This window comes from Sardina pilchardus, chromosome 11, assembly GCF_963854185.1.
Source record: "Sardina pilchardus chromosome 11, fSarPil1.1, whole genome shotgun sequence".
Lineage (NCBI taxonomy): Eukaryota > Metazoa > Chordata > Actinopteri > Clupeiformes > Clupeidae > Sardina > Sardina pilchardus.
In genome coordinates, this window is record NC_085004.1 from 21,183,261 (window position 1) to 21,206,752 (window position 23,492).

Below are 23,492 nucleotides of genomic sequence, written 5' to 3' on the forward strand. Positions count from 1 at the left end.
ACACACACACACACACACACACACACACACACACAAAGACTACTGTTGCCAGGAGCTGAGAGAGTTCCTTGAGGTAAGTGTAAACTGTGACGCAACATTTCCTGCTGTCAAGGGGAACACAGAGTGAGGGCCTTCCAGAGATAAGAAAACACATCCTCTCTTTGCTATTTATCGTCACAGTGATGGAGCTCAAATCTGGCCTGAGTTGCTGTTGGTGATTTACTTTTCAGTGCTGACTTCTGCAGGCAGGAAAGGTGGGAAGTGTGGCGTGTCTTTGGGGCAGAGATCTCTAAGACTGGCTTGACAGATTATTCTTGTGACGCAGAGAGAAAAGAACAGAAAGAGGCCAGACAGATAAATACAGAGAAAGTCTGGAGAGTCAATCTGGTTCACTCCACAGAGGATGAAGATCAATGCAGTGTAGAATCATTTGCAGTACTATGTGGCATATAGAGAATCCAAACAGAATTGTAATGATATGCTATGCTATTCTTGCTACTACTACTACTACTACTACTACTGAATTACTATACAAAAATATCTCTACTTTGTAGAGGAAATATATATTGCTAATATGATTGCTAATAAATGGGCATAATTACAGCCCTTGAGGATAAAAGAACACAATTAGCTAGACAGTTCTCTGATGGCAGATGAATGGCCAATTGATCTGCTGCTCCTTACCATTTGATAGCGATCGGAATCAGATGGTGCTGTAGCCTGGGGAGACCGGGAGGCCGTGGGCAACAACAACCGAAAAACTCCAAATCTATTCTGAGATCGTCACAGGCAGTTTGTTTGACATTCACCAAGTCACAAAGCAGGTCATGCCTCGAGGAAATATGTTAGTGTGCAATGGCACAAACACCCATTCACACATACAAAGAGAAACAAGAATAGTTACAAAATATCCTCAGGAGTTTGGTGGAGGCTCAGACCTACTTTTAGCAGCTGTCTACAGAGAAATACATGTAGTGACGTATCTCTTTCTCTCTCGCGCTCTCTCTCTCTCTCTCTCTCTCTCTCTCACACACACACACACACACGCATACGCACAAGCTCACACAAAAAGATACTTTAGACACTTTACTTTAGACAGACAATAGACTCAAAGGTTGTAAGGAGACAGACAATGTCCTTAGAAAGAAAGGAAATTTGAGGTGGATGTCTTTTGTCGGCTCTACAGTATTCCTACGGCAAGATGAATTGAACAGAACTGTTACCTCATGTAGCCTCAGATGTCTTTCATTATAGTGAGGCTGGCTAAATTCTTCTCTACCTAACCCTGTGGCCTCGTTTCATCATGAAACTTCACCTTCAGCAGTGATTCCAGCATTTCCTAACGGTGTTGCAAGCATTTCCATTTCCTGTCATTTTCCTTGAGGTCAAAGACCTTGAGGAGGACAGCACAAAGAAATGTGTTACGGGGAAGAATGTGTCAGTGTTAACAGAGTTTTAAAGGGACACTGAGATTTATGTAACATCAATGTATATCAAACAATTCACAATTACCTAAAAAAATCTGTCTGGACATTGTGTTATAGAATGATGATAAATCAGGGTAATCGGTCAGTGGAAGGGTACTACAGATAGTAGAAATAATTTAAAATTGAACAAATCACAAAGTTCTACAACTACATTAGTCACTTATCAACAAATACAACAAAGAAATATCCAAAATCAGGATCACATATAAATATGTTTAATCATGTGTTTCACTGACATTTCGCCATGAATTCAATTTAACTCGTTCCACTTCTTTTATGAACAACTCATTCAAGTAAATGGCATGAAACTGTACAAAGCTCAGCATGGTGATAAGCGGGTGTTCTATGAATACATGTCTATTTGCTAAAAAAACAGCACTGGTTGGTTTCCTCTCATAACTTACACAAAGGTCATCCCCACTCTGTGCTTGTTCAAAGCCTCTGCATAACTTAAATACATACTTAAATTAATGTTTTACACTAGGCTAATTAACTGTGCTCTGCACGAAGAATGATTCTTGCAAAGGCTTATTTGGTATTTGGCGAAACATGAAACCTCTAAAAGGTCATTGAAGGACTTTTTTAAAGGCAAAACTGAACAGCGGAAAGACTGCTCATTTAACAGTATATACTGAATTTTAACCCTAAATTTAAATCGTTCCTGTTGGGTGATTTTGCTCACGTTATCTTTTCTGCTATACACACTATGTCAATACATACTGCTGATAAATCCCATAATCATTCCAAAGATGTCATTAATCATATTGCACAGTGCAAGTGACACACATTCAGTGACTTACCATAAATCTAAACATACATCTATTGTCAATATTGTTGGACCAACATTATTTTACAATATGCACAATATTTGAAACATTTCAAGAGAGTCACTCTCTTACATAACCTACCATGAGCACCAAGAATACCTTGGTAGGTATACTGTTTTGTATGGACCAGTGAGACAATGGGACATCTGTATTGGCTTCAAGTAAGGACAGGACTTCAGATAAGGCTCTGCTTCCCCCTCTAACTGACCGCTGGATCAGAGGCGCCTGAGACTTGGTGAGCTTGCTCTCTGTCTAGATTATGTGCTAGTGCTGCCGTTGCATTTGCCGCTGTCGTACTGCTGGCCGGCCTGTGATCAGCTCCCACGGCTTCAGAGACACTCGCAAAGCCTTGTTCCCTAGAGACAGGAGAGAGAAGGGGGGGGGGGGGGGGGGACCAATATCAGAGTCTGTCATTTGCTATCATGTGTGTCTCTCTTATATGTGTCCCATCTGCGTCTCCTTCACACACATGAAAGCAGATATGCTATGCTATTATTTGATCCTTTTTAAAACACTCACTTTAAAAGCTGATCCAGTTCCCTTTTGATCTTGGTGATGACCGGAGGCCCTTGGTACACGAGCGCCGTGTACAGCTGGACCAGCGAGGCTCCGGCGCGGATCTTATCCAGGGCGTCCTGCCCGTTGGCTATGCCACCCACGCCAATGATGGGTATCTTCCCTGCGGGTAAACACATAGACACAACATTACACCCAAGCTTTTTTTTTTTTTTTTTTTTTTAAATAAAAAAAATTCAATCACAGCCATCCTTTCAATTAAGTTACTCCTCACCAAATAAAGTGGAAACTGGTCACTAGAAAGTGGCCACCTCTAGCTAATGCCAATCAACGACATCAAACATTATCACAAGACACGTGGCTCTGATCAAACCAAAGCTGGTGCAGTTGTGTCAGGGGGTTTCTGTAGCATTAACCCCGAGCAGCCCCAGCCCTGTGCTAGTGTTTGGCAGTAAACAGAGGGAGTACAGTATGTGTGTGTGTGCGTGTGTGTGTGTGGGGGGGGGGTCACCAGCCTACCTTCGGTCATGCGGTACATGTCCCGTACCACCTCAGTGGCCATGGTTTTGAGCGGCTGACCACTCAGACCGCCGACCTCTTTGCTCGAAGAGTCCTTCAGCGACTCGGGACGGGACACGGTTGTGTTGGAGACGATGATTCCATCTACACGGAGCTACATTGCAAAGAGGGAAAAAAATAAACTGTAAAGAAAGGAAGAAGCACATACATACAGTACATACAAAGAGTACATACACAAGATGGGAAGCATTCCTCTAGCCTGCTTGGAATGAAATCAGCATAGCAGACAGACATGCTACAATTACACATCACTTCCTGTGATGATATCCAAGGTTTACATTCAAACACTTGCCTCTGCCTGGTTTGACCTGCCGTGCTCTGGGTATTACATATGAATATCTGCACCTTCTCCCGTAATAATCGGAGATCAGAAACAGGCGGCCACATCTCCTACATGATTACATGGTTGGGATGCTTTCCTCTAATGCACTCCGCTTGTCATCTTCATTGAAATGACAAGGCTGCAATTGAAGGTCATTTCAGCACTAAGGCTGGAGAATAGCATGGAGACTACCATTATGCAATGCATTCCAATGCACGATTGCGCAAGGTGTGAGAATTATAGTCTGGCACCAGACAGAACAGAGCCAGTGACTATACACACACACACAAGCCCACACAACACATATACACACAGGGGCACCCACAAACACACATGCACCCATCCTCACACACACAAACCCCTGCAGGAATTGTGTGACCCTTTGGTACTGACCTCCCGGACGACATCAGCGATGTCCTGCTTGTCCTGAGCACAGAGGTCAGGAGCGATTTTGAGCAAAATGGGGACCTTCCTGCTTCCCTGCAGCAGGTCACGCTCCCTCAGCACCTGCGACACAAGAGAGGAACACACACACACACACACACACATACAAACAGACAACACACATGTACACAATTCACACACAAACACAATAATACCACAGAAGAACATCCCACACACACACATACACACACACAAAACATCATTAGGATGTGATGCAATCCTATGCTAGTGCAACTGTAGGCAAGCAATAGTTTAACTAATAGAGCACGCAATAGTTTAACTAATTCAAATGCAGAATATTTAATGTCATTCCTTCGTTAAGTGTGCAGATTAAGTGCAAGGTGGTTGCCTTCATTCATATGCATGACACAAATGCATCTATAGCATGATTCTGAGATAATGCTGTGAAGGTCGTCTTTCTCACACAAGCACACAGGCAAAGCATCATTACAAACAATCACAATCAAAATCACATACATTCAGAAATGTATACACACAGAAACACAAACAAAAACCCGTCATACAGATGTGATGCAACACTCAACTTGAGCTGTGCAAGGAGGTTGCATGCATATGCGACTCAAACATCTTCACATTAACGATGCTGTCAGTTTGTTTGTTTTTCTCTCACCTTAACCAGCAGGTGGCGCAATTCACCCTTAGCCTGCAAGTTCCTCAGACCTGGTGTGTTGGGGCTGCTGACGTTCACCACCAGGTAGTCCGCGAGCGGGCCCAGCGCCTGAATCCCCTCCAGGTAGTCGGCCACCGTGTCCTCGGTCAGCTTGTTCTTGCCCAGGTTGATGCCCAGAGGAAGGCCCACTAAAAGTGCATTCAACATAAAATGGTGGTGCCTATTTAGGTGGGTATCTTTCCTCTGCCCTCTACAATATATCCACACACACACACACACACACACACACACACACACACACACACACACACACACACACACACACACACACACACACACACACACACACACATGTATGTATGTATGGGTATGTATGCATGTGTAATACATGTGTATATTTGTATTTATTACAGTATGTATATAGACAATTATATTCTACAGGCTACTGTAACAAATGTTTCTCTAAAATGGGAAACGAATCAGATGGAAAGTCAGAATTGGAGGTGTCCAAAGCTATTGTGTTTTAAAGTGTTTTATTATTTTAATGTAAATGATTCTTACGGTCAGTCTGGACTGTTACCTTTTGTAAGCTCTGCTTGTTTTGTCTCCCTTGCTTTTAATCTCTCCAGAACTTCAGAGAGGCCACAACTGTTGAAGCCATACCTGTAACACAGACACAGACACAGACACAGACACAGACACAGACACAGACACAGACACACACACACACACACACACACACACACACACACACACACACACACACACACACACACACACACACACACACTGTAAGCCCTAGAAACAGTGGGATTCTTTTTTCAATAAACTCATGCTGTGAAAAGTAGAAAATGTACACATGCATGCCAACCATAACCATTTAACACACTATGAATGAGAATATTGACATGAAACTTGCAGCAAGCAGCAACTAATCGGATATGCTTGTTTAGCGGCTTACTTTAGCCTACACCCAAATGCATTTGTGTGTAAATGTAAAGGTGTTTACGTGTGTGTTTGGGGGGGGGGTTATGAAGCGGGGGGGGGGGGGGGTTGGGGGGGTTGTGAAGGCCAACCTCTTATCTGCATTTCCAAATATTCTGGAGGAGCAAGACAGTGGCTGTGCATTAACCCATCTCATTAAAACTTGTGTTTCCCATAGAAGTCCTTCCACTTCACTTGTTTATATCAAGTATTCTTCCCACAAATCAATACGCATGAAGAAAACAAACCAGTTCGTTTCATACCACTCATAAGCCTTTGATGCAAAAGCACTCAAATCAACATAAGTAGCTTTCAGGCAACTGACTACACGGAGGGACCATGAGGGGATTCACTCAGTCATTTAGAAAGTCAAGGGCACAGATCAACATTAAGATGTTTGGAGATGATTTTACGGGGCAGTGCAAGCTATTGAATATGCCGCCATCAGAAGAACTTAATGACCTTAACACCACATTACACAACCGCAAGACAAGACATCCACCTGCAAATGCAAAACTCAACCATAAAAATAACAAATCAAGCCACATACAGCAAGTCATAAAAGCAAAACTGCCTATGATAATTTTAAGGGCGCCACATTCTGCAAAACAACTCAGAATGTTCACTCCCTGACGAAGGCTTCCAGCCGAAACGCGTCGGAGTACGTTTTTAATCAATGAATTGCCAAGTAGAATAAAGGCTTTTTAACATTTCTACTAGATGAGTGCCTTGGTATCTTTCAATTTTTTGGACACTTATTAAGCCTTTGACCAATGAGCACCATCTAGCACCACATTTTCCAGGTAGCTCTCCAGCTCAACAATCTTTCTTTGACAACTCAGAATGTATTCAAATCGATTCTTCACCTTTCCCTCGCCTGCTCTACTTTGAGCATGGTACAGTAGGTCCACCGGGAATGTATGACAGCAAGTCTATCAGTTCAGTACATGAGGCCTGCCAAACACTAGGTGCTTGGTGGCACGTGGCATGAGGGCATCAGAGAAAAAAGAATAGAAGAATAGAATAGAATATATACTTTTTTGATCCCGTGAGGGAAATTCGTTTCTCTGCATTTAACCCAATTTAACCGAATTAGTGAACACACACAGCACACACAGTGAGGTGAATCACAGTGATTCACCTCACTGTGTGTGCTGTGTGTGTTCACTCGGGGAGCAGTGAGGGGTTAGGTGGGGTTAGGTGCCTTGCTCAAAGGCAAGGCTCAAGGGCACCTCAGCCGTGGTGGACTGGTCAGGGATCGAACCGACAACCCTCCGGTTACAAGCCCGAAGCCCTAAACAGTACACCACGGCTGCCCCAATAATAACAAAAATAACTTTATGGTAGAGTTGACTGTGTCTTCTACAGTAAAAAGGGTAGACGCGCAAGCCTATGACTTGGTACACATCACCGGCATTTAGGACTGAATTTGCTATTCAAACACATTGACGCAAAAAAAAACAAATCACGCTGCTTGAATTTGTGTGTGAAGACTCCAAAAAGCTTGCCTGATTCCCAGTACTTACAGTAGATAACTATACATACTGAATCTAAACCACTGGACTACAGTACGTAACATATCTGGAGTGCACTACCATTTAAAAGTGTTGGGGTGTAAGCAAATAAAGGATCCTTTTACTTAAGTACAGTTTATATGACCTAGTTATCAGTTGATTTCATTATTTCTAACCATGTCAATGATTGCAATTGTGTCAGCATAGTATCAATGCATTTTCCATTCATTTTGCTATATTTTCTCGACAACCCCAATCTCTGTATGTTGTAAAGTATGTATCTGTAGTGTAAAAATGTATCTTGATGACCAAACATTAAAACGGTAGTACAAGATGCAGTGGCCTTGTATTGTAAAGGTAAAATACTGTGTATAGCAGACACATTAACAAACACAAGAACATTTCCTCTCTCAATAAACCCTTGAACACTAAAGGACAATATTGACTGCATAGCAGAGAGCAGAGGAGAAAATTACAACAGAGCAAATGGCTAAGATGCAGAACAAAAATGCCACTTGTAACAATTTGGTAACAAAGGGCAACCGGGCAACCATTAATGTCGAGCCCTGATATCATGTAATGCTATGTGGCCTATACGAAGCTGACCACAAATAAAGGATACCCCGTTAACAAAGGTACCCAATGCAGAAACACTCACTGTCTATATCTATGTATTAGTAAGCAGACCAGTTTTGCTAAACACCTCCCACACTATGGTACACTAGTGTCTAATTCCAGATTTGCAATCTATGCCCCGCACATTGCAGGTAAAGGACCAGCATTTCTAAAGATTAATGAACCACATCATGAGATGCCCACCTGTTAATGACTGCTTGGTCGCTGGGCAGGCGGAACACACGTGGCTGAGGGTTTCCTTCCTGGGCCTTTGGGGTTACCGTGCCAACCTCCACAAACCCAAAGCCCAACTTGTACAGGCCATCCACTGCCTCTCCATGCTTGTCAAAGCCGGCTGCCATCCCAACAGGGTTTCTGAACCTCTGACCCATGATGTTCACTTCCTTAACACAGAAAAAAAAGGAAAACAATTCAGACAATCCACACAAGTATTTCCACAATTAGATTCTTTTTTTTTTTTAATGAGCATGAAATGACTGCAGATCATCCATCTATATCAGCTTTTTTTTTTTTTATCCCAAACATCCCAACACAGTTCAAAAGTTCTGATAAAAACAGGCAAGTTTATGAGTGTGGGTAAAGAAGTAACTGGAATTGAGTAAGAAAGCTTCCCTTTCAAACTGATATTTTTCATGAAGACCTGCAGTGGAATAACATTTTAGTGAGGAAAATCTCACAGAGGCTTCAAACAAGAGCCTTTTACTCTTTATGTGACACCTGTCCTTAGAGAAAAGCAAACAAACATAAAATACAAACAAACAACAAACAAACAAGCTTAAACAGCTTGCCCTTGCTCATGTGGATGAGAAAAGTAATATCTGCTGAAATATCTACCATTACATCCATAACTCTAAGAGTAAGCCTTATTATTAAAAATGTAAGCCGCTTGATACTGACATCCACATACACTGAAATCTCATGGAAAGAGTCCACCACAAAGACCGATTTGAGAGCTACATTTTGAAAGTAGAGTACTGACTGAAACAGCCGTGAGATGAAATATTCTATTACTTAACACAAATCTATTGTGCATGTCTCTGCAACGTAAGGTCATCAGGAAGTGTACAGTGAAATACTTTTGCTCCACAACAGCGAGATCTCCGTCCTTGAAAAACTATTTGTTTTCTGCTATATGAATACCTGAAACACTTTCCAAGCCAAGTTTTGGCTTAAAATATTTGTCATACTCTTTGGGGATTTTGAATAGAGTTTTTACTAGCCACAAAACTGACATGAAGTTCAAGGTAAGCCCCTTGGTAAGTCTACTTGGATGATTAACACACACAACATTTTTAATTGAAACAATTAGCCAGAGATGTAGAGTTTCATCTAAGCTTGATGAAAGATTGGCAAAACTCTTAAAGAAGAATCTGAAGACCATGCATGAGACTCATAACCCCCATCCCTTAGTTCACACACTAACCAGTGAGGTTGGATCCTGGTATCTGTTCAGAGGTACCAGACCCCATTTCAGGAGCCCCACCGACAGAACATGGGCTGTCTCAGGGCCGACCACCTTCTGAAGCAAGGGCATGAGATTGTTGGCATAAAAGCGCTCATCTCCAACAGCAGTGAGGTATGAGGCAAACATAAAACTGCCAGCCCCAATTATACCGGCGGCTTCCTTCAGTTGTTTCTGTGCAGGATAAAAACAAAATAGATAGATAGATAGTTTATTGATCCCCAAGGAGAAATTAAAGGTCCCATCAGCTTAAGACACCACACACAACATGCACTACAATGTAAACAGGATGATAAAATGTGATAGTTAGGATATGATGTAGCACATAGTTCAAAAGAGAATGTCCCCCTACACACACAACAATGCACACTCCTCAAAACAACTATGAGAGATGAAGACATTTACAACTAAGTCTGGTGATTTTTCAAGTTCCGTTTTATATGAAAATCTATATAACACATTTAAAACACAACGAACATACACTCAACATTAAACATTGCCTTTTGTCTATGTGGGTATGATACTTTGCTCAGTTTTCAGAGGATGCCAGTGAAGACAACTTCTTTCCTTGAAATTATTATTCTCCAGACATTTCAACACTCCATGCCATTTGACGATATGATAAATCAACACTTTATAACGTTATATCACAAAATTATTATATTACTCAAAAGTTACCTAACACAGCTAGCTGGTTAGCTATGTTAGCAACATAGGTTATCAGGTTATAAGTTATGTTAGCTCGCTCGCTAGGTTATCGATGTTCATTCAAGATACATCTATACTTCAATCAAATGGGCGAAGGGGATATGAATGAACATTTCAGGATAAATAGTGTTTAAGTCATGCCTTTACTATGATCATACAGTGATATTGTCATTACCTTCAGTTTGCCCGCCATACCATTATATCAGAGAGGCATGTTCACGTTGCACAACTTCAAAACATAGGATAGCAACTTCCGGGTGTTGATCTCGCGTTAGTCTGACTGGCCTGACGTCAACGTTTATAAACACAAATCTGTCCTGAACTTTCTTTTAGGTCTATGGTCCTGAAGAATGTTAGCCTACATTTCTTGTAAGCCTATTGTGGGTAAATGACAAAGAAATTCAGTTTCTTTGTCATTGTCTTTGTCAATTCAGTTTCAGTTTCTCAGCCTTCGGCTTCGTGCCTGCGGCGAACCACAGCCGTGGCGATATTGGCCAACAACACCACTCCCACTCGTGCGATAATGCTTAATTTTATTTTATTTTCTTGCTTGGGTCTCTCTTTTCACTCTGCATTAGGCTAATGATTCTGTTTTGTGGGGGCCTATATGGTCTGATCTTTGTTTTGAACTGGAAACATATAGATTAACCCTACAAACTTAGCTTAAGTAAAGCTACTTAAAGTTAAAGGGATGTAGGCCTAACAGTGTTTGTAGGCTATTACACATTTATTTGTAATATCCCCTTTTTTTGGTGGAAATGAACAGTTAGACATTAAAATGAACAGACATTTTCATATGTGTAATTACTTCAGTCAATAGCATAATTTGGTCCGATACCTCAAACATAGCACAGATCCTAAAAGGTTTTGGTATGCAGTCACTGTAGTCTTTCAGACACTCCATGGTCCTCTTTGGAATGGTGACTCTCTACCAGCGCTTGTTAAGTTTGTCTGGGATGGAGTGAGAAGAAAGTCCACTTTGCATGTTGTTTGAGTTTGCGTTGCTATTTTCCTAATCAAGTGATCTCACAGTCACTGTTTTTACTCACAGATTTACTTGTTTTGCATAAGTTGAGCTGGAGCAGACGTTTCCTCACTGTCTATTTTACTTGCTGATATACACAAGTGTGTTTGTTTTTGGTCTCTGTCAGAAATGTCCATTTTAATGGTTTTCTGTGTCTTTTTGTGGATCGACAGATGTTCATCTGCAGATGGAAATGCATGTGCTGAGCAGTCGAATGCCTCTACAGGAAAGCCAAGGACTGAATTCAATGATGTGGTTTACGAGTTCTCCACCAAGGCGATGCCCTGGACTAAGGCTAATGGTGCCTGTGAGAAGCGGGGAGGACGGCTTCTTTGGGCCCTGAGCTGTTCGATTAAAGATGTTCTGCAGGACATGACCATGGAAAGAGGTAGAAGATCAGAGGCCTGGTGGGTAGGCAAGAGCCTGATGGGCAGATATGAGGAAAATCCATTAAATGGTGAGTAAGGGTGGTGATCATAATGATGACAGTGATTATGATGATGATGATGATGATGATGATGATGGTGATCAGAATATTTTAACTTGTGTAACAAAAAATACTGTGTTGGTGTAGTTGGTTATGGTTAGTTTGTAGTTATAAATAGAATAGTTGAGAAATAAGGACAACATAAAGTGACTTGGCAGGTGGACGTCCTGACTATATAAATTGACTGACAGTGTTCATCACAAGCAGAGGACTTTTCTGGAGATGTGTGAGTGTTCACTGGACTACTCCATACTAGGATATAAACTACAGTTGTCATTTGTCAGGGTCACTTAGGGTGAGAAGGGGCGTCTGGACATATCAAAAGTGTTGTTTTTATGAGGCAAGGAAGAGGTGTGTTGTGATGGGCAGGTCACCACTGAACATTTCACGATCTGCAGGTTGGCTGTCAGACCAGTTTAGAGAAGAATGACTGGAATAATCATGACATTTCCCAGTCATTTTCACAGTCCTGCACATACTATGGACTGTATTTTGCACCACATGTCACACAGAAAAGATGATGATGATAAAGAAAGAGGATGTATATTTTGAACACACACAGACACACAGACACACACACAGACACACACACACACACACACACACACACACACAGTTTCAATTTATTGTGTTGCCACTTGGTAGGCCATTGTAACTATGTACCTACTTATTATTGTTGTTATTTGTATCAGTAATAATATTATTAGTATCATTGTTATTATAAGTCTAACAATAGCAACATACTATTCATAATGTGACCTTAACTACGGGCACTGGAATAGCTATTCAAACACTGCTCTACAGTTCTGTGAGTGTTCTAGTGCTTTCTGCATTCATCAGAATGCATTCATTACCTGTGCTACAAATCATGCTCTTTTTGTTGAAAATAATAAATAAAAATAAAAACTGTTTTCCCTTTAGGTTATTGACTTTTCTAAACAAATTGATTCCCTTTGTATTTGTTTAACTAGGTGAATCTACTGGAAAGAAAGTCTTGCGAGGGAGAGAGGAGGATGCACCTGGTAAGAAAATCACAGCAGCTGCAGTCTGACTCAGCTCCACATGCCTGAAGTAGAGGCAGAGCGTCTGATGCAAATGCATGGTCATCCATCCTCTCTCATGTGCTCCCATAAAATAACATTTCCTAAAATTTAAAAGCGGGTTTGAAAAAAATAAATACATCATAATATTTTCATATTGTGTGATTCAAGTTTAAAAAATCTTTTTTATATATACATATATCAGAGGTGAATACTTTGAACAAGACATCCTACTACTGCTCATACGTGGTCATGGATCCATTCAAACTGGCAACTACACAGTATTGCACCATGAACCTTTCTTACATCTGTCAACTAGGTAGGATATTTTCTGAATAATACTATTCTGTAATGTACCTCTGCACCAGATCTCACTTAACTCTTACAAAGCAACAAATGCTGAACTGACAAAAACATAAACATAGCAACATAATTCACAGAGAACATCTTTTTAAAAATTGTTTTGTTATTCACATAGATCTGAAACCTTCAACACAACTTCAGAGCACTGTGAGTTATATATTTATATATCATGCATTGCAGTTGTTGGTGATTTTGCTTTTACTGTACTATCAAGAACACACAAATCCCTGTTTATCCTTATAGAGCAACACTAATCAGACATCAACTCACAGAGCCAGGCGGAACACCGATAATGGTCAGTTGATGTCATTTAGCTTTTTTATTGAGAAATGTGTAGCCTACCATTTCTGCTTTGATTTTATTAAAGGTGAAACATTAATCCACCTCTTCTTTCTCTTTTGGCAGAAATTGACAGAATTTTGAATACAATGACAGAAGAACTAGAAAGGGATAACCATGATGCTTTCCTAAAGGTCAGATATCATTAAGACATTGTTACATCCTTTGTTGTTACTGCATGCATTACTGTCATATGAATGCCCTGTGCCATATTCCTGACAGGCAGCTGTTAACTTACTAGACACGCTAGAGACAATGACAGAAGGACCCCCACACATCAAGATGGTATGACATGGCCATTACATTGTTTCCCGTGTAAACTACTGTTGGCACATGGTGTTGGTGGATGGTGGCTAAGTAACATGTTCATTTCACACTGTCAGAAGCAATATATGGACCTTCTCCTCAAAGCGGCTGGCCAATCCAGTCCTCTAGAGGACAACCAAATCCAATTGCTCCTCAGCTGCACGGGAGGCATACTTTCCTACATGGTGACTCGATGTAATCACGGTGTAAGCTCAGGTGACGCTGTTCAGGAGGTAAACTAAAAATCATTTTGTGCGGTTCAGAGATGATATCCTGTATATAGAAAGCCTTTATTTTATATAGAGAGCATTTTGTGCTTTAGCAGGTGCAGGGAAATTATCTGTTGCTATTATGTTACTGGGTATAATAGCAACACCAAGTCATACAAAAGCAGCCAACCATGGGGTTTAGCCTGCTTGGCCTTCTGAAGTATTTTTCATGCAAAATTGGACAGTCTTAGACTGGTGTGTACAAGTTGATATTTTTTATTGTTCTTCAACATGTTTCTGCCTGCATTGAAGTTCAGTTTCAGAACAAGATAGGGAATCTTAAATCAAAATGGACACACTTGTGAAAGAACTGTTTCTTGATGAGGCCAACCAGTGATGAAGTTCTGTCTTTGTTGTGTCCCTCTCAGTATGATGACATATTGTCTTCGGTGTTGGGAATACATGGAGCTGTCACGCCTACAGGGGGCAGTAGTGGACCAAACAATCAAATTGTTATAAAGACTCCAACAGTCACCATTTATACCGGCAGGTTTGTAAGCACAAACTTAAAGTATCACCAATACTGAGGGCCCTAAATAATAATAATAATAATAATAACAGGCAAAGTGCAAATTAACCTGATGTCTTGAAGTGCATAAATGAAAGCTGTTGTTTGTGTTTAGAATCTTGGTCATGTCATTAAATATTTGGCCTCATTTTTAAATTGAGCTTTAGTTAGACTTCAAACCTTTAACTTTGGCTGTCACATAAATTAGGGGCCCATGTGTCATTTCTGTGGAAGGTTGCTACCTGTGTTCTCTATATTATGTTCTTTAGTCATAGCCCAGAAGAGTTGAAGAATAAGGTGCTTGGTTCAGAGACGGATGATGCGTACTTCAGGTTGCCCTCCTCACTTGGATTGCCGGACAAAAATGCCTCTGTCACAACTGAGGTTAGAGATCCACTGTGTTGTCATGATGGTGAAACCCTGTTCATGGTGCTTGCAAAAGGAAACTGATGGTCATGGCTGTTCGTTTTTAGATGTATAACTTCAAGGAAAACCCGTTCAAAGCGGAGTCAGTGGAACCTATCAGTGGGACTGTAAGCAGACTGGAGCTGAAGGGCGTCTCAGGCGAAATCAGTGTCAGTAATCTAGCTGAGCCTATTGAGGTACATGGTGGCTTTATTTTTCCATCTGAAGCGAGGAATTTGTTTCTGGCTGGTTCGTGCCACCCTAGCAGCACAGATAATATATGGATAATATACAATGCAACAGAAATGTAAAATTGGCCAAAAAACTAAATTCATGAATATATGAAATAAAATACAGTAGGCCATTTTGCTCACACTGTGGTTTAATGTTCATGTTCCCCCTGAAACAGTTCTTTCTGTCTCGTCCGGATGCATCAGTGCCTCCCACCACAGAAATGAACGTTGAGAATCACGTAGCCATCATCACATCATTCAATGTCACAGACCCAGACACAACAGTGGTCCTCACCATGAAGCCCAACAAGGATGTCATTCTGCGGCTCCTGTTAGCTGAGGGCTCCTCGCCTAACGACACAACATATATGGAGGAAACTTTCTTGACTTCCAGAGGTATGATGAAAATATGTGGTTAAAACTTAGGTAAAGGTAAATATCAAACAGCAAACCCTGCCCAAACGCTACAGTAATTCAGTAATAAATCAGTTCAGCAAATGTGGTGGTGTGTCTGTCCAGCCAACAAATTCATTGCACCGACCCACCCATGTTTGCACTTATTGCACTTGCTTATGGTATTACAGTATGTTGTCAAAATGATTTATATTATTTCAATTGGCCGTGTTATCAGATCAGGTTCATTGCACTGGTCAGGCTCTTTTAAAGTCCTACATATGCTACATACAGTATGCTACATATGCTATTTTTCATTATACCAGTTACTGCTTTATTTTCATGTTTGTTGGGTGTTTTGTCGACCAGATAACTATCGCTGGTTGGTGACTCCAGAGCTGCGCGGTGGGATTAACGGCACCTGGTTTGTGAATGCCAGCCTCAACTCCAGCTGGACCGAGGACCTCCAAGTCGCAGTCACCATCTTCACCACCAAGTGCATGTTCTGGGACAAGGACATTGCCGCATGGAGCACCTATGGATGCTCTGTAAATATTGTTTTGCATCATATGAACATGCTCTCTCTTTCATACGTCTTTACATATTTAGGGTTGCTGTGTGTGTGTGTGTGTGTGTGTGTGTGTGTGTCTAGGTGGGGCCGAACACAAAGCCTGAGTTGACCCAGTGCCTCTGTAATCACCTGACATTTTTCGGGAGTTCCTTCTTCGTGGCACCCAATTACATCGACCTGTCTCGCATAGACGAGTACTTTGCCACTGTGTCGGAGAACTACGTGGTTGTGGTCCTGCTGAGCTGTTTCTTTGGCCTGTATTTATTAACTCTACTCTGGGCCTGCTATGCAGACAGGCGGGCATTGAAGAAGGTATAGTGCTTCAACCCTGACCCCCCCCCCCCCCCCCCATTCCCCTTCACTAAAAATAGACACACTGAGGGATATTCAATGTCTGATGCGTGTCGGATTTGTGCTCCTCAGAGAAAGATGACACTTCTGGAAGACAACCATCCATGTGCCAACTATAATTACATTCTGCACATTCAGACGGGCTATCGTAGTGGGGCAGGCACCTCTGCCATGGTAAGTGGCAAGGGAGATGCAGGCTGAAAATCACAGATAAGCGGTGATTCTTTTATGTATTTTATTTGTGTCGTGTCGACAACAAAAATCCCCAATAAACTTGCCAGATTCAATGATGTGGTGACACCATGGAGTCAAAACAGTCACAGATTTTAGCAGGACATGCATTCAGCATGATTTTTTAGTATGAATATACAAGATGCTCTAGATTAGAAACCTAATAATTTCGCCATTAGGCACCATATTGCTTATGTTTCTTTATGTGTGTGATGACTTGTCTCCTAGGTGTCCATTGCTCTGCAAGGGACGGAAGGAGAGAGTGAGGCCCACCAACTCACTGACCCGGACAAGCCTGTGTTTGAGCGAGGCGGCGTGGATATGTTTGTGCTCTCCACGCCCTTCAGCCTGGGCGAGCTCCAGGGCATCCGGCTCTGGCATGACAACGCAGGAGGACACCCCGCCTGGTGAGGAGGAAACCCGAAGACCCCACTTTAGTCTCAGCCCCTGAGTTGAAAAGCCTCCAAAGTGTTCTACTTTTAATGACCTCTCAGCCAGGTTTCTAAAATCTTTTCTGACCGCCGTGAAGATAATGCTTCAAGTTAGATTAAATGTAAAAAAAAATTCTTTTCAATTATGATACATCTGTGATATGCTTCATAGTCTTAAAAGGTGGATTTTTTAGGGAGTGACATTATCTTGTCATTATCCACTCTCCAGAGAAGAACTTGGCCACTTTTTCATCTCAGACATTTCAAGACGGTGTTTAAACGTGACAGTGCTGACCTACCATTTCATTCATCCTTTTGTTCCGCTTACCCACACAGCTCCCTGCCTTTGTCTCGGCAGTAGCTTAGCGAGTGAATGAAGCTGATTGTATCTGCGCTCTGATGAAAGGTGTTTGCCACACACTAATGAGCAGTGTGGCTTAAGTGACTGCACAGAGGAGCAGAGTACATTATCGGCTCTCACAGCAGTGTGGTTCCGTTCCCCCCAGCTCGTCAAACCAAGCGCTGATGAGAAGCATTGCATTACAGTAATCAAAATATGTCTTTTCTCTTGTTAGGTATCTGAATAAAGTCACCATACAGGACCTGCAGACGCGTAAAGTCTGGCACTTCCTGTGTTACACTTGGTTGAGCTCAAACAAAGGAGATGAGCTCATCAAGAGGACCTTCACCCCAGCCAAGAAAAATGAGCTTGCCAGCTTCAGGTGGATACCCTCATTTTTTCTTTATAAATTATTGGGTTTCCCCAGCTCTGGCATTCACATAATTTACATAAAGTACATAAATTAAGATTAAAAAACAACAATACAACAATACTTAAAATAACAAAAGTGTTTTTGATGGATGAAATAGTGGATTAGATCTCATCAGCTGTCTCGTAAATAAATACAATAATAAATACATGCATGCACACATGGATACCCTCATTTTAACTAGCCAATGAGTCATGGTGTTCCATGGTTCACTGGTCTGGAATGTAACATTTATTAAATACCATACCTGTCATGTTATGAAGTAAGAGGTACAGTATTTTGATCATAATCTGTACAAAAGATATCATGTTTTCAAGGATATGTGGAGTGTATTTGCTCCACACATATGGTATTTTAACATACTATACAAATATTTTAGATGCCCATCAGGTGGATTTAAGAACTAAATGCAAATACACAAGTACTTTCTATTTAGTGGCAAAAAAGTTCACATTTAGTAAACATTTTAAACTGCCTTCACACTTTTAAATAATAGCCACTCTCATTCCTCTCAGCAACATCTTCCAGACACGCACTCTTACCGGGTTCAGGGACGAGCACATCTGGATGTCCATCGTGGACCCGCCGCGGCGCAGCCCGTTCACCCGTGCCCAGAGGGTCTCCTGCTGCATGAGCCTGCTGCTCTGCACCATGGCCATCAACATCATGTTCTGGAAGGCTCCGGTCGACGAGAACTCGCCCGTTATTGTCCAGATAGGTGAGTCGGCCTCTGCTTTGCTATGGTCAATGAGGTTCTTAGGTATTGTGTATTCTGACAGGACAATTACGAAAACTTGCCTGTTATTGTCCAGATACTGTAGGTGAGTCAGCCTCTGCTATGGCCAATATGGTTCTTAGGTATACTGTAGTCTGCCAGGACAATTACAAAAACTCGCCTGTATTGTCCAGATAGGTGAGTCAGCCTCTGCTATGGTCAATGAGGTTCTTAGGTATTCTGTATTCTGACAGGACAATTAAGTATCGGGTATAGGTGGACAGTACTATTGAAATGGTGCTGACTCCAGAAGACTGGGATTGAGCTATAAAATGAAGGGGTTTCATCATAATGGATCGTTCAAGGTTATTTTCATAACATTCACATAATAACACTTAACCATTCAAATAGGGGATTTAAGCCATAAGCCCCAAGAGGCCATCATTTACACTGATTTTAGAACAGCCAAGGGGCATTGTTAGGCACGACGCGCTAGCAGAGAGTTTTTTTTAATTGAAAACACTTCAGAACTGGCAGCAATGACGCGTGTTTGCTGATGTTGCCACGCCACGTGTTGCTGTAGCACACTGTCGCTGTAGCAGCGCATGATGTCCCTGTGACACCCCAGGTACGTTGAAGATCACCTGGGCGGAGGTCATCATCGGTGTGGAGAGCGGCCTCCTCATGTTCCCCATCAACATCCTCATAATCACCATCTTCCGCAGCATCAGGCCACGCCTCCAGCCACCAAAGGCCCCGCAGAGTGGCACACAGAACCAGAAGGCTGTGGCTGTTGCCATGCCAACTCTCCTCAAGGTCCGCTTTGAAATGATGGCCTGTGTGTGTGTGTGTGTGTGTGTGTGTGTGTGCGTGTGTGAGAGAGAGTGTCTCATGAAATCTTACAGCCTTGAGTCACTCTGCCGCTTCACTGTGATCTCCCCTTCTCTTTAGAACTGAATGTTCAATGCATGGCGTGTGTTTTTTTTCTGACATACCCTCCCTGGCTCTCAAGGCTTCAATACATATCTTAGAAATGCAACACCACTGAACAACTGAACAACCTTGCTGTCATTTGACCAGGAAATTGAGGAGGTGGTGAATATGCTCAGCAAAAGCCCCAAAAACCAAATCAAGCCGCTGGCAGGGACGTTGCAGTCTTCTGCAGACCTCTCCGCAGCTTTGGACGTCATTCATACGGTTATTCATGTGATGCAAGGTCTGCCATCCACACAGTTAACCCATACATTATTCATATACATTGATATGCTTATAGATACGCACTGCTACCCCTGAGTCCTTACCCTTGGTTCCTTAGGAGAGACTGAGAGCGATCACCATTGGGTCCACTGCAGCCATTTTGTGCTGTACTCTCTGGCCCGCCTGTCCGAGTCCCTGGAGCGGCTGGGCGCCGGGGCCTTCTCCTGCACAGAGGAATACCAATGCGTCAGGAGCATGATGGGATTGCTGCTGAAGAAGGCAGAGATGGTGGCCATGTGTCACACCACTCAGAGGTGGGACACAGGTGCACACACACACACACCCACACACACACACTCTCTCTCACACACACTCTCTCCCTCGCACACGCACCCTCACACACACACACACACTCTCTCTTGCACACGCACTCACAAACACAAACACACACACACACACACACACACACACACACACACACACACACACGCACACACAGACACACTTTTATTATTTTACTTAGCTTTTCCATTTGGATAAATTCTAGTGTAAGCATGTGAGCTTGCACGTGTGTGTGTGTGTGTGTGTGTGTGTGTGTGTGTGTGTGTGTGTGTGTGTGTGTGTGTGTGTGTGTGTGTGTGTGTGTGTGTGTGTGTGTGTGTGTGTGTAAACTTTCACCTGCCTGTGTTCCTCCACGTGAGCCTTCTTTCTTTGACCCTCTCCGTCAGGCCAGTGCTTGTGGTGCACAAGAAGAAGTCCAGCTGCTGGCTCCCCTGGTGGTTTGTGTTTGTGGGCTGGTTCCTGCTGTTCTCCATCAGTGGCGTGTCCACCTTCTTTACCCTGCTCTACGGTTTCGTCTACGGGAAGGAGATGTCCATTCAATGGGTCATCTCCCTCGGACTGTCACTTTTCCAAAGCATCTTTGTCCTGCAGCCACTCAAGGTATGACCTTCAGCTCAGTAGTCTGACAGTTATTTCCTGGAACGGTCACAGCTATCTTGCCGGGAAAGAACGGTAGAGTTAGGAGGAGGAGAACTCTCAAATACTCTCTTTTCACATCAGAAATACATTCTTCTCACTTGGGTATTCCTGCAATCAATATCCAGTTCAGATATTGTGGCAGTTAGGTTCTGTGAACTCAAATGAAGATGAGTATCATCATCATAATTCCCGGTGTCCCTCAGTTCAAAGGCGAGCGAGAGTGTTCCATGTGAAGCTAATCCTTATGGTAATGTTGCAGGTGATAGCCCTGGCAATCTTCTTTGCTCTGATCATGAGGCCAGTGGCTGTGGAGGAGAGCGAGGAGGTGGGGATTCTCCTGAAAGGTAATCTTTACCCAGCGCAACCTCGGCGCTGGATCAGTGAGAGCTATTGAGTGATTATGTGCTATGTGTTACGTGTTTGTGCGGCATGTGGGTTGTGTTGAAAGCTGTTCAAGAGGGTGCTTTAAGTCCTCTTTTCTTTTCTTTTTTCTTTTTCTTTTTCGCAGAGCAACAGAGGAGACGTGAGCAGTACACCGGGAGGACAGTGTCCTGATGGGAAACGGGACTGCAGGGGATGAACTAACCTGAGTGACCCAATCTGACATGTAAAATATATTTATTTTAGCTCAGACAGTTCACTGAAATAATGGCAATGGCATATATGTATCTTGCTTTCATTATGTCTTATTTCTCCTCATTGTCTTATTATGAACTTAATAATTAAACAGGCCAAAGAAATGGATATGCTAATATACAATTTTAGTAAGCACTGTGAAGTTTGTCTATTGAAAAAAAACCATTGTGGCCTATTGACTGTAAATCATAGAAGACTTGGCCATTATAGTTGCGTTAGTATGTGTTTATATCTTTCCAAATATAGTGTACTATTTCTTGCATTAACTTCTATCAGAACAATTGTCCCATGTCTCTTGAATTTACAAAGAATACAAGATGTTTTCTCTGACATCATTTAAATAAGGGAGTCAAGTCACTACATAATGATGTACACTAGCCTACTAACAGAGAGACGAAGACCACATTTGAGATTTAATCTCAGTTTCTAAAGATGATTTGGGTAATAACATCAAATAAAAATAAATTGTTTGACAAATATTGTATCGCATACTAAACTGAGGCTGACTACAAGCTCAGCAAGCTACATGTTCATCGCTTAATATTCTGTCCAAGAGCACTTATTCGTCTCTCTCTCTCTGAGCAGCCTATTGATTATATGGTGACAGTGACTGCTACAGTTAACACTCTCATGAAGACTATTTTTGTTACATAACAGGCATATTTCTCTAACATATGTCCACCACTTACACTTCCATCACTCAGAGATGAGGGAGGGCAACAGCATATTATTTGTGACTCATACTGTACTAACACTGAGAGACCATTTCTCTGTTTGAGCTTGTGTTCCTATTACATCTGATGACTTCCAAAATAAATCTGATAAATGTGCATTATTATATGGCCATTACTGTTAGGAACACCAGAGCACACACAATTTCCACTCAATTTTTGGTCTGTTCTCATTAAGCTTTTTGTCTGCACTGATTACAGCATGTACCGGGCCAATGCAACATGTTATATGACTAACTATAATACTATAAGACTTAATTTGTATTCAAGGAGATCTGTAAACCCAACACAAGATAGTAAATATGTTTGATACATTTGAATGACCCCTTTGTGTTAATCAGTTAATATTTATAATTGTCGTTAATCCATTTTTCTGGTGCTGAAGATATACCCTGGTTGACACCAAACCAATTTTGAAATTCAAATGAGCTCTGAGATTTGTCTGGTCTCAAGGCCACAAAAGATGGCAAGATGGAATGAGTTCAACTGTGAAGCAGGCTATATTAGTACTACTTTAATAGAAATTATTAAAAAAGAGTTTTAATTAGTGTTACAACGTCAAAATCACAGAATCAAACAAAGCTCTTGTTAATTAATTTGCGATGGCATAGCTGTGTCCAAAAATGAAAGGGATCTGGAAAATGTTCTGGTAGCATGTGACACTTTAAGAATAAGGTTGAAGCTCAATTTCTTTGTGAAGCCCAAGCTCTTCACCACTTCTAAATGGAAATGGGACGCTGAAAGAACAGTAATTCACCTGGGCATTTTAGAATTATGGATGGTCTGAACTGACATTATAGAAAGTGTCATGGCTGTACAGAATCCCTGCTGACAGACTGATTAAAGAGAATATTTTATTATGTGGGGGTGTTAAAGGATATCACCATGGCTGTAATTTGGCTGTAGGTACAGTACAGGTTCATTGTAATCCTTCACTTCATGAGTTATGTACCAGTAGTACCCATGAAGCAAGTCTGCCATCTACTGGCCATAATCAGATACTGCCTGCAAAACTTAGCAAAAATAGATATACTGTATGTATATCCAAGCCAAGGCACTCAAGTTTTGAATCAAAAAACCTCATTAGGCTAGTTCATTAAACACCGCCATCGCCAACACATTTCTGCCAAACATGACCCATCCCTGTTCTGCCCTGAAGGCCTTGTTTGGCCCGAAACATGTTAGTGGTGTTTTTATCGGTTCAATAATGAACGAGCCTAATTAATAAAGCTATCCAATTCCAAATCTTGAATTAAAGTGCCTTTGATCTACTTGTTTTTGTGAAGAATTAATCTTCTTTCACCAAAGAGCACTTTCGGATAAGTGAGTTTGCCCTTTTGAGCCCTCCTGCCCCGTGTCTTTAAGATTCTTGGTGTTTTAAGCCCCCCAACGTTGTCTTCA

At 41.8% G+C, this 23,492-nt stretch overlaps 3 protein-coding genes across 3 annotated transcripts; 2 read left to right on the top strand and 1 right to left on the bottom strand.

The window, feature by feature from the left end:
• Nucleotides 1–1,661: 1,661 nt before the first annotated feature.
• On the bottom strand, nt 1,662–10,374 carry dhodh (dihydroorotate dehydrogenase). Its single transcript, XM_062549806.1, has 9 exons — nt 10,286–10,374; nt 9,364–9,576; nt 8,124–8,323; nt 5,387–5,469; nt 4,807–4,994; nt 4,125–4,238; nt 3,350–3,503; nt 2,834–2,993; nt 1,662–2,670 (listed from the first exon to the last, which is right to left on the bottom strand). Exons 1-9 carry the CDS (start codon nt 10,301–10,303, stop codon nt 2,514–2,516), a joined length of 1,287 nt encoding a protein of 428 aa, XP_062405790.1. The 5' UTR covers nt 10,304–10,374; the 3' UTR covers nt 1,662–2,513.
• Nucleotides 10,375–11,512: 1,138 nt separating this feature from the next.
• pkd1l3 (polycystic kidney disease 1-like 3) lies at nt 11,513–18,465 on the top strand. Its single transcript, XM_062548723.1, has 16 exons — nt 11,513–11,591; nt 12,593–12,643; nt 12,867–12,980; nt 13,140–13,171; nt 13,268–13,319; nt 13,430–13,497; nt 14,307–14,428; nt 14,716–14,830; nt 14,920–15,048; nt 15,261–15,480; nt 15,847–16,025; nt 16,130–16,360; nt 16,472–16,573; nt 16,859–17,037; nt 17,637–17,783; nt 18,360–18,465. The coding sequence occupies exons 1-16, from the start codon at nt 11,513–11,515 to the stop codon at nt 18,463–18,465; spliced, it is 1,926 nt and encodes a 641-aa protein (XP_062404707.1).
• A 25-nt stretch (nt 18,466–18,490) lies between these two features.
• Nucleotides 18,491–22,234, top strand: LOC134096077 (polycystin-1-like protein 2). The gene is made up of 7 exons (XM_062549827.1): nt 18,491–18,549; nt 19,175–19,362; nt 19,627–19,762; nt 19,862–20,057; nt 20,472–20,685; nt 20,984–21,068; nt 21,233–22,234. The coding sequence occupies exons 1-7, from the start codon at nt 18,498–18,500 to the stop codon at nt 21,277–21,279; spliced, it is 918 nt and encodes a 305-aa protein (XP_062405811.1). The 5' UTR covers nt 18,491–18,497; the 3' UTR covers nt 21,280–22,234.
• The last annotated feature ends 1,258 nt before the right edge of the window (nt 22,235–23,492 follow it).